Here is a 16,973-nt window from a genome sequence, read left to right on the forward strand (position 1 = left end):
GATTCTTCTAGCACCTGCAAACAACAAGATAAAATCATCTAAGCACAAGTTTTAGCTCCTCTTAATCAGTAAAAGCAATTTAAAACTCCTTCACCAAATGTTCAAGTAAAGCTTTTACAAAAATCAACAGAAGCTGCAAGATAAGTGATAATAGCGGCGATTTCAATTGGTATATATCTATATAGAAGAAAAAAAACAGTATAATTGTTACTATACCAGTACTACTAATAAAATGTACGTGAGTATTAGCAAATTGTATTGCAAAGACTTGAAGAAAAAATATTTAAGCTTACTTATCCATCTTTTTACAAGTAAATGCTAATATTTAAGCTTGTTACCCTTTTACGAAGAAGCGGGTAAAAGCCTCGACTCAAAGTTAAAGTTGCTTCCGTGGTTACGAGGATTCATGGCGAAAAAGACAAGTCTTTTTATCAGTACAAGATTTTAAAAAAATGTTCAAGTGAATTTTTTTTTAAAAATTAACTGCAAACTTTTTCTGGACAAGTGAAAATAGCTGTAATTTCAATTGGTATATGTCTATCCATAAGGGGGGAAATCAGTATAATTGTAACTGTAATACTTATAATGCATACGGGATTATTAGCAAAATGTATTGCAACTACTTGCACAAAAAATATTTAAGCTCATTAATCTATTACAAGTAAAAAGAATCACAAGATTTGCTAATACTAGCTCCCGCTTGGCCATCGATTTTGAAGTTGTAATTTTTGGAACTTGATATTTAAAACAAATTTTTTGATATTCTATAGTAAGCTTGTTATCCTTTTACCAAAGCAAAAACCTTGACTCAAGGGTTCCGTAGATTTTGAAGTTGAAACTCGAAACATAAAAATTTACCCTTTTGAAGTTAAATCATTTTGGAACTTGATATCTGAAATAATTTTTTATGATCTCAACATTTATTTGTAAGCTAGTTATTATCAGTTAATATAAGATCAAATTAAATTGGTAAGTGATTGTAAACTATACCTGTTGAGAAAGAATTTGTTGCAGAATCTGCTGCCTAAAACCATAAATTGGTAATCCATCATCAAGCCTTCTACATTCTCTCATCATGATAAAATGAATTCTATTCCAATCAATCACTTCACCAAAATCAAACACCTTAAAATCCTCATAATTCTTCGAATCCTCCAAATAATCAATGATACATTTAATCCCATTCTTGAATTCATCAATCCTTAATGATATCAAATCTCTTTCACCTTCAATACCCTTTTTCTTCTTCCACAGCTCCTGGTAAACACCAACCCTGTTAGGTTTCTTCAACAACATAGAAATTTTCTCAATCTCATCAATCACAAAACCCAATTTTTTCTGCCATGTTTGTACTAAAACCCCATTGATTAACCTATTCAATTTCTCCAAGAAAACCCCTTTTAATCTCTCATTCAACTCTTCTCTATCAGATGGAAGTTCAACTTTTGCTTTTAAAATTGGATTACAACAATGCCCACCACTTAACCTTAACTCCCATAACTTCACCATAACTTCTAATGTTTGATACCATTCAACATACGATAGGGTTCCGACGATAAAATTTGAGTCTACAACTGATGGGTTTTCTGGGGTGAAGGGTAATTTTGCTATCAAGTTGTTCAGGTGTTGCCAGTTCAGTTTCCAGTTCATCGGAGTTGCCCGGAGTTGGATTGTGAAATTGGGTATTTTTCGTTTCGAAAATTCCGGCGAATTCCGGTGAAACCCATATCCCGATTGGGTCACCGGGCATGAAACCCGTTTTTGCATTGGAAAAAGAGAAGAAAAACAAAGTATGCAGAGATGAACAGAGTGACCCGACGACTGATAAAAAGACTGCGAAACTCTGTGGGAGTGTATTGCGCGGGGGGGGGAGGGGGGGGGGGGGGAGAGAGAAAGGGACGGATAGTACGAGAAAAAGGGTGTATATATATGTATATAATTGTATGTATAGATAGAAAACAGAGCAAACAGAGAGGTAAACAGTGAACAAAGAAAGCTGAATAGTTTGGTTCTAATTTGTCTCCTTGTTTTACTTGGATTAGGAAATAGCCTCAATTCCTTTGTTCTCCCCCCTTCTTACAAGAAAAAGAATTAGAGAAAACAATTAAGGTGAAGCAGGGTCGGAAACGATGAATCTCGAGCTTTATTTATAATATAAAGTGCTTTATTTTATAGCCATTTTTAGGGTTTGGAACGGCGGAACTTAATTTTTATGGATCGTATAAAGTGGTTAATTTTATAACCGTTATAGGGTCAACGGTGAATCTCAATTTTTATGGGTGGTATAAACTGAACTATTTTACAACTGTTATATGGTCAGAAACGACAAATCTTGATTTTTATGGATGGTATAAAGTGATTTATTTTATAGACGTTATAGGGTCAACGACGACTCTCGATTTTTATGATCAGTATAAAGTAGTCTATATTACAGTTGTAAAAGGGTCAACGACGAATCTCGATTTTTATGGATGGTATGAAGTGATTTATTCTATAATTATTATAGGGTCAACGATGACTCTCGATTTTTATGATCAGTGTAAAATGGTCTATTTTGACAGTCGTTATAAGGTCAACGATGAATCTCAATTTTTATGGGTGGTATAAAGTGATTTATTTTATAATTGTTATATGGTCAATGATGACTATCGATTTTTAAGAATAGTATAAACTGATTTATTTTGACCGCCGTTATAGGATTAATGAATCTCGACTTGTGTAGTTGTTACGGGGTCAATGACGACACTCAAAATATATGAATAGTATGAACTAATCTATTGTGATAGTTGTTATAGGGTCAACGGCATATCTCATTTTTTATGGATACTATAAAGTAATTTATTTTATAGTTGTTATACGGTTAATGACAATTTTCAATTTTTATGGATAATATAAAGTGGTATATTTTATAATCGTTATAGGGTCCACGACGAATCTCGATTTTTATGAATAGTATAAAGTGATTTATTTTATAGTCGTTATAGGGTCAACGACGAATCTTGATTTTTATGGATAGTATAAAGTGATTTATTTTGTAGCTGTTATATGGTCAACGTCCAATCTCAATTTTTATGGACAATATATAGTGATCAATTTTACGATCATTATAGGGTCAACGGCGAATCTCGATTTCTATGAATAGTATAAAGTGATTTATTTTATAGTCGGTATAGGGTCAATAGCGAATCTTTACTTTTATGGATAGTATAAAGTGATTTATTTTGTAGACGTTAGAGGGTCAACGTCCAATCTCAAATTTTATGGACAGTATAGAGTGATCGACTTTGCAATCATTTTAGGATCAACGACAAATCGCAATTTTTATGAATAGTAGAAAGTGATTTGTTTTATAGTCATTATAGGGTCAATGGCGACGAATCTTGACTTTTATTGATAGTATGAAGTGATTTATTTTGTAGTCATTAGAGGGTCAACGTCCGCTCTCAATTTTTATGGACAATATAAAGTGATCGATTCGACAATCATTATAGGGTCAACCGCGAATCTCAATTTTTATGAGTAGTATAAAGTGATCTATTTTATAGTTGTTATGGGGACACCGACGAATCTCAATTTTTATGAATAGTATAATGTGATCTATTTTGATAGTCGTTATATGGTTAATGGTGAATCTTGATTTTTATAAGCTTATTTTTTTAGTCATTATAGGGTCAACGACGAATCTCAATTTTATAAATAGTATAAATTGATCTATTTTATAGCCTATAGGATCACGAGCGACGAATCTCAATTTTTATGAAGAGTACAATTAAGTGATCTATTTTACCGATATTATAGGGTCAAGAAAGACGAATCTCAATATTTATTGATAATACAAAGCAATCTATTGAAAAGATTTAATGAACTAATAATATTAACATAAACATTGAAAATTGATAAAGATATTTAGAATCATTATTATGCATTAAAATTGAAGTGATCATCTTATAGTTATTATGAAATACATCGAATAAGTGTTAAGCATGTTAATTACATGTGTGTGGATAATACAAGTAAGTAATTAACGGTCATAATTAGAAAATCAAGCTTACATTTAGACATGTGATATGAAATCATCGAATTTCAATTTCTCTAAAAAAAAAGTATAACTTGATATTCTAAATCATGATCTAAGACTTGACCCGTAAAATTTATATTAGAAAAAAAAAACACTTGTAAAATCTTATAATATTACTTGATATTCGTATTTTAAAGATTTGACATGTAAGGATATTAAGAGATCTTTTGATAAGGTGTGACACAAATTAAAAGAATTATTTTCATTTTCCACTTTTAAAAGAAAAAATGTATACATTAAGTTTATTTTGTCTCTCATAGAAATATTGATCAATCGATAAATATATTTGAAAATCGTTATTATGAATTTACATATCGAGATATGTCGACATACATGATATAATCGTGTTTCATGATCGTTAATAATCGGGGTTGAATTGAAAAGGTCTTAATTATTCATCATTGAAGATATTTTTGTAATGTAGAAGTTAAGAAACAAAAAGTTTATTAAAAATTCTAAAAGGAATTGCTTGGAGATCAAGTTTTATGTTAGTTGAAAGTGTTTCTCCTTTTTTGTGCATTCGTATTTCGAGATTTTCTATACGCTACTTAAAAGCGTATTATCATATAATTCCACGAAAATGATTTTTTTCTAGAGATGATAATCAATTACTTAAAGAGTAATTTTGAAGAGGATAGTACATGGAATAAGGGGCGACATTATAATGACTCTGGTTCAACTATTAAGATATTATTCGCTTAAAACTTAAGTATATACCTCAATAATTAATTTATCATTTCAATATAAAACTCATGTACACCTTCTCGATAGACTTATCCTCCATTACGAACATCACATACACATAAGGTAATTGAAAAAACATGTTTCACACCTCTAGAAATAAAATAAATATATTTGGTCTTAGAATTAAATGATGATTATTATTCAACTAACTAGTAGCTGCAAGTTTGGCAGTTGGTAAGCATTTGGTAGTGGGTAAAAAGTATGTTATTCATTATTTATTTTTTACTATTCGTTGTTCGATATCTGTATTGAAGTCCGATTACTCTAGATTCACGCCCTGTAGGGCTTCATTTAGAAAAAATATTTTCTATCAAGAATTTTTTTAATATCCAAAGCTCAACTCAAAACTTCTGATTAAAGAAAAAATAATTTTATTCACTGCATTACATCATTTGCCAGTATAAATATATTGTAAATGAAGGACATTTTTACCAAACATTTTAAACTATTTTTTCAAGAAAGATACAAAAATAAATTGTCCTTATATTATTTATTACATCACTTTCCTGACTATCTTTATACTATATTTTGTACTAATATGATATATGACATAAAGTAACAAAGGCAAGACATAATATATAAACATGATCCTTAATTTGACGTCAGTTGACAACTATGACTTTTAACTTTAGTTGTGCACAAGTAGATACTTAAACTTTTATAAAGTTGAACAAATAAACACATCCGTCCTACATGGCACCTTACATGGAACTTTTGTGTCCTACGTGGCATCTTACATGTATTATGTCATGTAGGACATGTGTGTCTACTTGTTCAATTTTATACAAGTTTAAGGGCTTACTTGTGCACACTCAAAGTTGGAGGGCATAGTTATCCATTGAAGCCAAGTTAAGAGTCATGTTTATGTATTTATGCCGAAATGGTGTGATAATTCATCTTCATTCTAAAAAATATATTTAAAATAAATAAATGCTGGTCCTGTTACTCAAGATAAGGATTTAATATTTTAAAGTAATTGGAATTTTTCTTTTTTACCAACAATTTCGGACTTTTTTTTTTGCTTTATCACTTTTTGGAATAGTTAAATGGAAGCTTTGAACAACAATAAGTATATGTTTACTTTTAATTAAAAGTATCTATCTTTCTTGATTTTAAAATATCGATAAATATATTTTTATGTGATTTATAAATTATAAGCTCGAATTCTAAAAATAGTTAATTAATATTTAGAATAGATTGTTTATAGCATTTGAGATGCGATCCTTTTCTAAAATGCAGAATACTTTGTGTACCATCTCTTTGAAATAATTCTTTAATATTATTGTATTACAGTATTTTTATATTTATAATTTATCGATATTTTAAATCACGATTTAATCTAATAAAAAAAAAAGTTAAATACTATCGAAAATTGTATAGACGTTAGATGTCTTCTAATAGCTTAGTAGAATTATGGGAATTTTTTTTGCAAAAATGAATTTGTGGTGTGAGTTTAAAATATTCGGATAAGTGACTAAAGTTAGAATATTTTTAAAATTAAATACCATATGCCGTACAAAAAAAATTATAGGTGAATAATCCCATAATAATTCAAGTAATTAATCATTAAAAGGTAGGGTATCCTGACATACTTTTCTTTTTTTAAAAAAATATATTCTTATATTAAAAATACTTTATAATCACAATGCTACGACATAGTTTAGATCATAATTTTTTTTTAAAATTTCGTGCTCAATAAGATAATATCACATAATATATTACTTATTATTATGTCGAATTTAAAGTATGAATGGTGCGAATAAGAAACCACGTGTCTTTTTCTAAGAAAAATAACATCCGCGGAATTAATATTCTGTAAAATTAATATAACAAAGATTTCATTGACCAAAAAAATTATCAATCAACTGACTAAGTAAGTCTTTAAATATGTTTAACTTGAGTCTTTAAATAAGTATGATAAACCAATAAAAGTACTTTTCAATGACTAATTAATTTAATTAGTTTTTTAATACTCTTTTTTCCCAATTTAAGTGTCTTAATTATTTGATAGATCATGAAATATATATATAAAAAAAAAAAATTAATAGATTTCTGGGTCTTGTAGTCTTAATTTAAAGGTTTGTGTACTTGGAGGTAAAGTGAAAGGATTACGAGATGGGGAGTCGAGCCCTCACCGGTCACCAACATGGTGAAAATTCAGATAGTCAACCAAGTTTATGAGGTGTCGACACCAACAATGGAAAACTCAATCACAAGAACTACCAACGATACAATCACCAAGATTTTTGAATCTTGTAGTCTTAACTTAATGATTCGTGTACTTGTAACATGTGAGTTAATAGGGGGAGAGAATTACTAGACGAGGAATCGAGCCCGTACTGACAAAGTGTCGATGCCAGTAACAAAAAACTCAATCACAAGAACTACCAACGATACAATCACCACCACAATAGAGTCTCACATCCAATGTCTTGTGTGATAAAAATGTGTCATCAAAACTTAAAAATAAATTTTACAGAGCGGTTGCTATTCAATTCGATACCTCTTTTCATTACGTGTAAAGAGTTTTATTCCATTAACTACGTCTCAATCCCAAACAAGTTGAGATCAACTTCACCTACAACACAAATGTTTCTTCAAAACTTTTGTAATCACTTCCCCTTTGAACTCTTCTACATGAGCAAAAGAAGAAGAAAAAAAGTACATTTAACCAACAGAGCTAAACAAATGTTTGGAACAGGCTACCAGAAAATGCTCGAATCAGTTTTTTCACTGCAGTTGGTTAAACGATTTTCAGTCAGCGTTGTCATGTAGTTCATCGTGGCTCGTTCTATCAACTTCAGAACTATTAACGTGGCCATTGGCATCGTCGTTGGAGTCATATATGTGCCCCAATTTCACGCGTTTGGTCTCTAAGTACCTCTTATTTTCTCTAGTTATAGGAGCCAACAGGGGAACTCTACCTGAAATTGCCAGACCATATCCTTTGAGCCCAACATACTTCGCGGGGTTGTTTGTCATCAGTTTCATTGTACGAACACCCAAATCTCGTAGTATCTGAAATCCAATCAACAGGTTAATGTTCAATCATTGAAGTTAATAGAAAAACATAAACAGAAAACGAGAAGAAATGTCCGTGTGAAGGTAAAGGGAAGCTGCCATTAGCATGTAACTCAAGAAAATCGCAAATGTTTCACTACTAGCCAACATTTTTCAGAATGATTTAAAGTTGAAGGAACAAAATATGTACAAACTACTAACTCAGGGATCCAATCGACAAATTTACTATAGATATATAAAGGACTATACTGGCAATTGCATTTCTCCCTCACACTCTCTGTATATATATATATGATCAACAATAACATACCAAGTGAAATCCCACAAAGTGAAGTCAAAGAGGCTGCTTATGAAAGACCCTCGGCTCAAGTAAAAAATCAAAGTAGTAATGAAAAGATAAAACGGCAGTGAAGAAAACATGATAACTAATAGAAAAGCAGTGTCAAGCATACATGCAAGGAACAACAACATCAACAAAATAGTGCGATAACTTATACATAATAAATAACAGATGGTAACAAATAACAAAAGCAAATATATGATCAACCTTGTAAAAGAAACAGTAAGATCAAGGAGGACCGATAAAGATGTTAAAATTTAGTTTTATAATCAAGAAAAATGATAACTTTCTTTGCAGACAATACCTGTGCGCCAATACCATACTCGCGTGAATCAACAGGTAATCCCAGCTCTTCATTAGCTTCAACCGTATCACGCCCATCATCTTGCAGGATGTAAGCACGAAGTTTATGTCCCAAACCTATTCCCCTTCCTTCATGCCCACGGAGATATACTAACACACCCCTTCCAGCTTGTTCAATTTGGTTCATTGCAAGCGCTAACTGCTTACCACAGTCACATCGGGCTGACCCAAATATGTCACCGGTGAGACATTCCGAGTGCACTCTGACAAGAACATCTTTCCCATCTCCGATATCACCCTATTAAAATTGAACCTTGTCATGATTGTCAAAGAATAATCAGAAGGATACTCCCTATTTAAACAAATCATGTATTCACAGTATAACAATTTTTTTCAAGATTAGTTAAAGAAATGGAGTAGACGGAATTATAGAAAAAGTTAGTGATTATGGTCAGAACTACAAGATCATCTAAAGAGAGATTTTTTTTTTTTGAGTTAAGGGTAGCCATCATCTAAAGAGAGAGATATCCACATAGAATATGAAAGAAGCAAGTTTATTCAGCCCTCTAATCACAACTTTGCTTACTTTGACCATGGCAATATGTTCAATTCCATCCAAAACAGACTTAAAACAATAGGCTTTAAAAGGTCCCCAAGTTGTTGGTATAGGTGCAGCAGCAGCGAGATCTACCAGTTTCTCTCTTTTCCTTCTATACCTGCCAAAGGATACAGAAGTCATACTTCTTCTCATTTGACGCAAGACTAATCGGGACACAAATAAGTACTACTTCGCTTTACAAAGTACTCTATGAAAGTAGATATTCATGAACAAGTGGTTAGTCTTGTTATCTTAAGAACAACTATACTTCAGGAAACTGGAAAGGTTTAGACTTGTCCAGTTTATGCATGACCTATAAAGCCTATTCGATTTGCCTAACTCAGAAATCATCATATTGCCCTTTCAACCGTGTTTCTCCTTGCTCATGTTGACGTCTATGCTGAATGAATATTGTCAACTCATAATATAAGTCAGATTCAGAATCATGCAATTGAGGATAAGCCAATCCTGACATTAGAATGACACATTTTATTTTATTTTATTCTGCAAAAGGAAATGACAAATAGATCAATTCTCATCCACTCGGAATCTTCCTAGTATTAAAGAATTGGCATAACCAAACACAAAGCAATAAGGAAAACAATGTCTTTCATACTAAAGGAGCAAGTGAGAGTTATCCATTTTCTATCTTGCTAAAGGGATTTCAACTTGCAATAATAGGTACTCCCTTTAGTCCCATTTTATAAGACAGTACCTTCAGTCAAATCTACAACTATAAGACGATCACTACTAGGATAGATACCACTTTTTCCTAAAGTACGATTTTCTTAACAAGTTTTTAAATAACTTTTTAAAAGCGAAATCCCTGAATATTCTCCTTGTGCAGTTTCTGAGTGTATGAAGTTATTTTTGGGAATCAATCGATGTCCAGAATTAACTTTGAAAATCAGACTGGTTGACCCTTGTGCTTTGAATTGCGTCAATTCTTCCTTGACAGAGGTTTTCTTTTCACATTTTCTTTGAGGGTTGGAGGTTGCTTGAACAAGCAGATATGTTAATAACCAGAAAATTAATCATAAGGTTTTTAGGTTGCCTTCATGAGTACAATCTCATTTGAATTAACTTTTTTGAAATGCATCCATTTCTCTAAATCAGCAGCATCTTGGGAAATTCGTCAATTTCTTCTTTGACATGTCAGAAGGATATAATACAGGATTATTAGCTTTTTTTATTTTTTAACAAGCGCAGGATTATTAGTGTTAGAATTGTGAAAGGCTGAAAGCTGTTAATGTTATTACACATTTATCCAAGTCGTTACCTGATTAAATCGGCAATGGATACAATCTTTAAGTTCTCAGCCTCAGCAAATTGACGAAGCCTCGGCAACCTGGCCATGGAACCATCATCATCCACAATTTCACAAAGAACAGCAACAGGGTCCAGCCCAGCCAATACAGCAAGATCAACAGAAGCTTCAGTATGGCCAGCTCTTTTTAGCACCCCTCCTTCTCTATACTTGAGTGGGAAAATGTGTCCAGGTCGGTTGAAATCCTCGGGTTTTGAATCAGCAGATGCTAGAGCCAAAACTGTTTTTGCCCTATCATGTGCAGATACACCTGTTGTGGTACCATATTTTGCATCCTATCAGATCCAACTAATTGGTGTCAATGGCTGAGAATATTTGAGTTGTGGGCACTAAATAACTGTCAGAGCAACATGCCCTAATAGTATATGCTTTTGACGTCTGAACACAGAGCAATTCCAACCAAATTACAAATTGCAGTCATGACAAGTCAACAAAAGTTTTTTCACGCCTCAAAAGCGAAGTAATATGATTGGAAAACAACTGCTCTCGGTCATTATTTCAAGGACTATGAACAATAGATTGAGAAAATCTCTTAAAATGCTTATGCACAAACTGTGAGCCCCTGATCAAGTTTCATACCTATTTGACATATTGAAGAAAAGTTTAGTGCACAAAACTTCGCTCAGATGAGTGTTGGCATTGGGCACTTAAGCAAACATTAAAAGAGAGTTGTAACAAATATGGAAGTAAATAGGAGATCCCCTAGGTTTTGTCCCAGCAAGCCAATAAAATGAATATGATGTATGTGTGTTTCTCCTTGATAGGAGGGTGTGGAAACGAGTATCAGGGTAGAGGGTCAGTAGGTTGCCTAGTGTATATCCTTACTGTATCAGGAGTATTAGTATTCTTTTTATGTTTGCTTATTCTTTGATCGCTAGAATGACCTGATTGTTTCTTTCACTTCGTTTATCTTATTATCCTGTTGTTGTTACTGTTTGTTATTACTGCTTCTTTTTCTTCTCTCCTTGAGCCAAGGGTCTATCTGAAACTGCCTCTCTACCCTCACAAGGTAGGAGTAAGGTCTGAGTACACTCTACCCTCCTCAGACCCCACCTTGTTGGATTATACTGGGTATGTTTCTTGATGTATGTGTGTCTCAAAGTAATCCCTTTCAGATAGATATTCACTTCTGAGATCAATCAATCCTCTTGCATAGAAAAGGCAGTTCGGATCACAAATATACTCAACAAAACCTATCGATGATTTTCTCTATTATGTATCCAATATGGATATATGACGAGCATTGTTTTTGGACCAGCTCAAGGGCAACCGTAGATCCCAATGAACATCACCCTCACACAATCCGCATCTTATTCTATTTAAAAGATCTGTCTTGAGGAATCTAATCATGATATACAGTAATCTTTTTTTTCTCAAGTCGAATAGCAGCTTCTATAAGCTAAGTTGCTCGGACTCTCCAAAATTGTTGCCATACCCTTGACGGATCGTCCAAAAATGCACTACTTTTGGAGGATTAGACACGCACTGTTACGTTTCTGAAGAGTTCGAGCGACATAGTCTAGAAGTATAAAGAAAAAGTAGCGGACATACCACAGAAACAGTGAAAGCAGTAGAGAGTTTCTCCTCATTTTCCTTTGGCGGCACCATTAGTGGAAGTTGAAGCCTATCTAGATCTTCACCTTTCATACTTATGCACACAATTCCAGTACCATGTTTTACAATGAAGGCCATTGCTTCAGGTGTCACCAATTGTGCTGCCATTATTAAATCACCCTCGTTTTCTCGGTCTTCATCATCTACAACAATTACCATCTGCAAGTCTTTTTCCAAATTACTAAGGGAAATGAAAGTACAAGTTTCGACTTGTATGAAACTTAGAAAATGTACATAACAAAAAAAGCCCACATCTTAGGAGAAAACAAACCTTGCCCTGACGAATGTCCTCAATAGCCTCCGGAATAGAAGAGAATCCTTCAACGGCATGATCCAAGTCAAATTCATCAACACCAGAGAGAAACCCACTTCTGTTTGGAGTTATTACGGCAGCAGGTGTTCCAAAAGCTATTTCATCAGGTTGTTGATGAATTGTAGTTTTTTTTACTCCATTATTAACAAAAGAACCTTTTTCTGCACCTTGGTTGTTAAAACAAGACCAGACATCATCTTCTCCTGATAATAATGTAGCCCGTAGTATTCCTTTACCACTTTTGAAGCTGAAGGGAAACTTTCTAGCAAAACTTAGTGAGGACAAATCTGATTTATAGTTTGTCGTTGTTGGATTGACGAAATACAGACCATGGTCGGATCTAATAAGAAAGAGAACATGAAAAACAATTATGCGTGAAGCCTTATATTAGAAGACAAGATGGCAAGAAAAAGAAGTAAAATGCTTGACTTTATATGAGCTGAAATATTCAACTTCTAGGAAGAAACACCCATTTGTGTAACTTAATCCATACCAATATATGCTCATAATAGACTAGTCAAGTCTACACATTCCAGAGCAACTTATGAAACTATTACTTTTCTCCATTCATCAAGTACAAACGATAATTTCCATATAAGCACCGCATAACGCAATGTAACGGGAAAAACAATTTTTATTATGACGAGAGAACACGCAGCCGCTACCCTTTGGGTGCACACAAGGGTAACGGGAAAAACTATTGGAGCTAAAAGTTGCAATGATCATTCACAGAATGCAAGTTTGGGATTTCTGATGAGATAAATTTTGTCTTCAGTGATATAGTTATGTTCATTCAGGGGTTTCTAAATATTTTAGCTCCAACAGTTCTCTTTTTTCATTGTAAAAGAAAATTAATTTATGAAAGCTCAAGATAGTGAGACATACAAAAACCAACATTCTCAAATGTGCGCTAAAGCCCCGAAGCTCCATACAACATGGGATTGGCACTTTGCTTAGCTTAATCAGCGCTTTAGTGTAAGATCCAAGGCAATACTCAAGTATGACAGCTTATATGTGTAGACACACACACACATTATACGTTTGCGCCTTTCTACACTAAGGCGCTTTTAACTACACTTTGCCCTTAAACCCCAAGAGACCTTCGAAGCTTATCTACAAATATTGCTTTGATAACATTAACAAAACAATATAAAAACAAGATTTTCATTTATAATGTGCATCAACAACAGCTCAGAGAATACTTACAGGACTATAGCTGTAAATTCTCTGTAATGTGGAATTCCTGCTATATTACATTCAAACCCTGTCTCCTTCAATAAACAAATAAATCCTATCATCTTATTTTATTCAATAGCATACAGAATTTGTCTGCCTTGGTTTCTTAAACTGAATGTATTAGTACTATCTAAATATGTACTCCCTCCGTCCCATTTTAACTGTCGCTTTAGCTCAAAAGAATTGTTACTTTAGGAATTCCAGACTAAAGTAGTTAATTATTTCCAACTATACCCTTAACATTAAAGAATAGTTCCTTTTCACACTACACTATACATTGTTTTTCTTAATGGGCGTGAAAAGAGCTAAAGTGACACTTAAAATGAGACGGAGGGAGTATTTCGCTAATCTTATACTCACACCCCAAAAGACTCCAACTTTTTTAATCACAATTTTCTGTATAAGCACTATACTAAACATTGTTTTTCTTAATGGGCATGAAAAGAGCTAAAGTGACACTTAAAATGGGACGGAGGGAGTATGTCGCCAATCTTGTACTCACACCCCAAAAGACTCCAACTTTTTTAATCACAATTTTCTACATAAGCACTACACTGAACATTGTTTTTCTTAATGAGCGTGAAAAGAGCTAAAGTGACACTTAAAATGGGACGGAGGGAGTATTTCGCTAATCTTGTACTCACACCCCAAAAGATTCCAACTTTTTTAATCACAATTTTCTACATAAGCACTACATTAGACATTGTTTTTCTTAATGGACGTGAAAAGAGCTAAAGTGAAACTTAAAATGGGACGGAGGGAGTATTTCGCTAATCTTGTACTCACACCCCAAAAGACTCCAACTTTTTTAAATGACAATTTTCTACATAAGCACTACACTAAAGATTGTTTTTTTAATGAGCGTGAAAAGAGCTAAAGTGACACTTAAAATGGGACGGAGGGAGTATTTCGCTAATCTTGCACTCACACCCCAAAAGATTCCAACTTATTTAATCATAATTTTCTACATAAGCACTACACTAAACTTTGTTTTTCTTAATGGGCGTGAAAAGAGCTAAGTGACACTTAAACTGGGACGGAAGAAGTATTTCCCTAAATCTTAAACTCACACCCCAAAAGATTCCAACTTTTTTAATCACAATTTTCTACAAAAGCACACTATCCAAAGCAAGCAAATTCACACACACACACACAAACAAAAAAAAAGAAAACACTTACAATATCTAGGTCTAAGATGCTCCTAGAATCCACTACACACAACCTAAAAAGGAACAAACTTTACAAGATTTTTGGAACTAAAATGAAATGGGGTCAAAGAAAATGGCAAAAATTAACCAAATTTCTAGTGATCTTTGCTATTTTCAAGCAATAAAAAGAAAAGGGTGCTCAAGAAAACTCACCTCAAATGAGAAAAAACCATTGAATTTTGAATTGAAGCCATTATTATGCTGACCCAATTTGAGTATAAAGTTGAAATCTTTGATGAAATTGAAGAAGGCTTAAAGAGTAGTTGCGGATAAAAAAAGCAGCTACGAGAAGATGCTCAATGGAGCTGTTAAAGGCCACTGTTTGGGGATCATGAGGACTTTGAATATGAACCGTTGGATTAGGATGCTTTTTTTAAGATGTTGGAATTTTAGGGTCCTTTGGTAGTCGGTTAAAGTTATATATGGATAGTTACGATTGCACCTATCCACAAAATAATACTATGTGGATATATTCATTATTGAATTATGAATATATGTACTAGTTATGTGAATTTTTAAATTACAACTCAAATACTATTTTCAACGCCCAATTATATGGTCATAGGTTAGCCACCAACCATGATGGCTGGCTAGCCTGTTTTATCCCACCACTACACGCGAATTTATGTAAACTGGAGCGAATGTTACGATATTCGAACGTTTTGATTGAAATTCAATATATATTTATATATGTATATGTATAAGAAAATGTGCAAATTTTAATCATGTCATCCAAATGAACAATGAATCTCAGCTAATGGTTAAAACTCAAGTTACGTATATGTTATACTTAGAACTTATGTTATATATATATATATATATATATATATTACTGTTTGAAGTTGCGTGACATTCGAAATTTTAAATTTTAAATTTGCTTTATTTACCATTCACAATATTGTCTTCAACACCATTCAACCTCTATATTATTTAAACAAAATATTAGATATTAATACTAATCATAAAAATATGACACATCGCTCTCTTTTATTTATAATTTATATTTTATATATATAGGTTAATTGCAATCAAGAAAAAGTGGGATTGTAATAATTGTACTAAAAACTAGATTCTTTGATAATCAGTGGGTGCAGCACAAAAAGAGACTCTGAATTTGGACTTAGATTTTTAATAACTTTTTCCTCAAAAAAGTTACTCATATTGTGTTTGATGTTATTGTTAGGGGCATTTGACAGTTGATTACAGCTACGTATGTATCAAGAAAATATTATTTTAGGTAAGATTTAATTATTTATATACTATTAGTTATTTTATTTTATATCTTACATATAATATAATACATAAATTCTCTCATAACTTATATGTGTATTAGACATTAGATAGATGAATTTCTAAATTACAATTCAAACACCATTATTAATTTAATACATGAATAATTTATCTGTTAACAAGTAATCAAATATAATATTACTTATACACAAATTACTATCGACATAACTCATATCCAAACTAGCTACTAAACGACCCATGTATCATCAGCATAAGACATAAAGCAGGAGTAGTGGTGGTGTCCATTTACATAGTGAATTGCTCTTGACCTTATCCTTAGTTGAAAATGACTTGAAAATCATTGCCTTTTGAAATGAAATTTCAAATCATAAACAGACAAAATCTTTGGTGTGAAAGTTTGTGTCCAAAAATTTTCTTTTTATCTCGTTCAAAATTTATATTTAGTTAATTTGGGGTTCGATAATTAAGATTGGCTCAAGAAAAAACTATTCGAGAAAAAACTATTCCTTATTAACGAGGTCCGAATCGGAGATTTCTAATTAAAGACGAAATACCTTATCACTATAATCTATCAAGAAATTCAAATAAGCATTCAATATGTGAGTGTAAATTATATTATTTTTATACATGAGCCATGCTAATCTTTTCTATATTGTTTCAATTTGATCAGGTTAATCTTATTATCCATGTTTGATTCCTAAAACTTCTATACGAAACATAAATTAAATCCATATTTATTTTAATCTATCCCGAAAATAATGTATTTTTAGATATCAATATTAATCATAGAAAGATGACACATCATCGTCTCTATCTATAATCTATTTATATGTTAATTGCAAACAAGTAAAATACTAAATAATAAATCCCTTGACAATGTCAGTAGATGCAGCACAAAAAAAGGGTCTGGATTTGGATCTACTATTGTTGGGGCCGATAA

The 16,973-nt window shown here is 32.5% G+C and overlaps 2 protein-coding genes across 2 annotated transcripts in view; both read right to left on the reverse strand.

Annotated features, from left to right (window-relative positions):
- The window catches only part of LOC102585171 (putative uncharacterized protein At4g01020, chloroplastic), a 7,674-nt gene extending 5,806 nt beyond the window's left edge, over positions 1 to 1,868 (reverse strand). Inside the window, exon 1 of the mRNA XM_006353135.2 lies at positions 991 to 1,868. Coding sequence (XP_006353197.1) covers positions 991 to 1,767 — 777 coding nt within the window. The 5' untranslated portion in view covers positions 1,768 to 1,868. The remainder of the gene's footprint in view (positions 1 to 990) is intronic.
- Positions 1,869 to 7,240: 5,372 nt separating this feature from the next.
- On the reverse strand, positions 7,241 to 15,034 carry LOC102585508 (bifunctional riboflavin biosynthesis protein RIBA 1, chloroplastic-like; the record flags this gene model as incomplete). Its single annotated transcript, XM_015311250.1, has 8 exons — positions 7,241 to 7,840; positions 8,488 to 8,784; positions 9,073 to 9,202; positions 10,364 to 10,686; positions 11,963 to 12,184; positions 12,297 to 12,678; positions 13,545 to 13,609; positions 14,936 to 15,034. Coding segments are annotated over 8 exons (1,782 nt in total), but the record flags the coding sequence as incomplete, so codon positions are not given.
- Positions 15,035 to 16,973: the final 1,939 nt, after the last annotated feature.

Source organism: Solanum tuberosum, unplaced genomic scaffold, assembly GCF_000226075.1.
Source record: "Solanum tuberosum cultivar DM 1-3 516 R44 unplaced genomic scaffold, SolTub_3.0 scf00152, whole genome shotgun sequence".
NCBI lineage: Eukaryota > Viridiplantae > Streptophyta > Magnoliopsida > Solanales > Solanaceae > Solanum > Solanum tuberosum.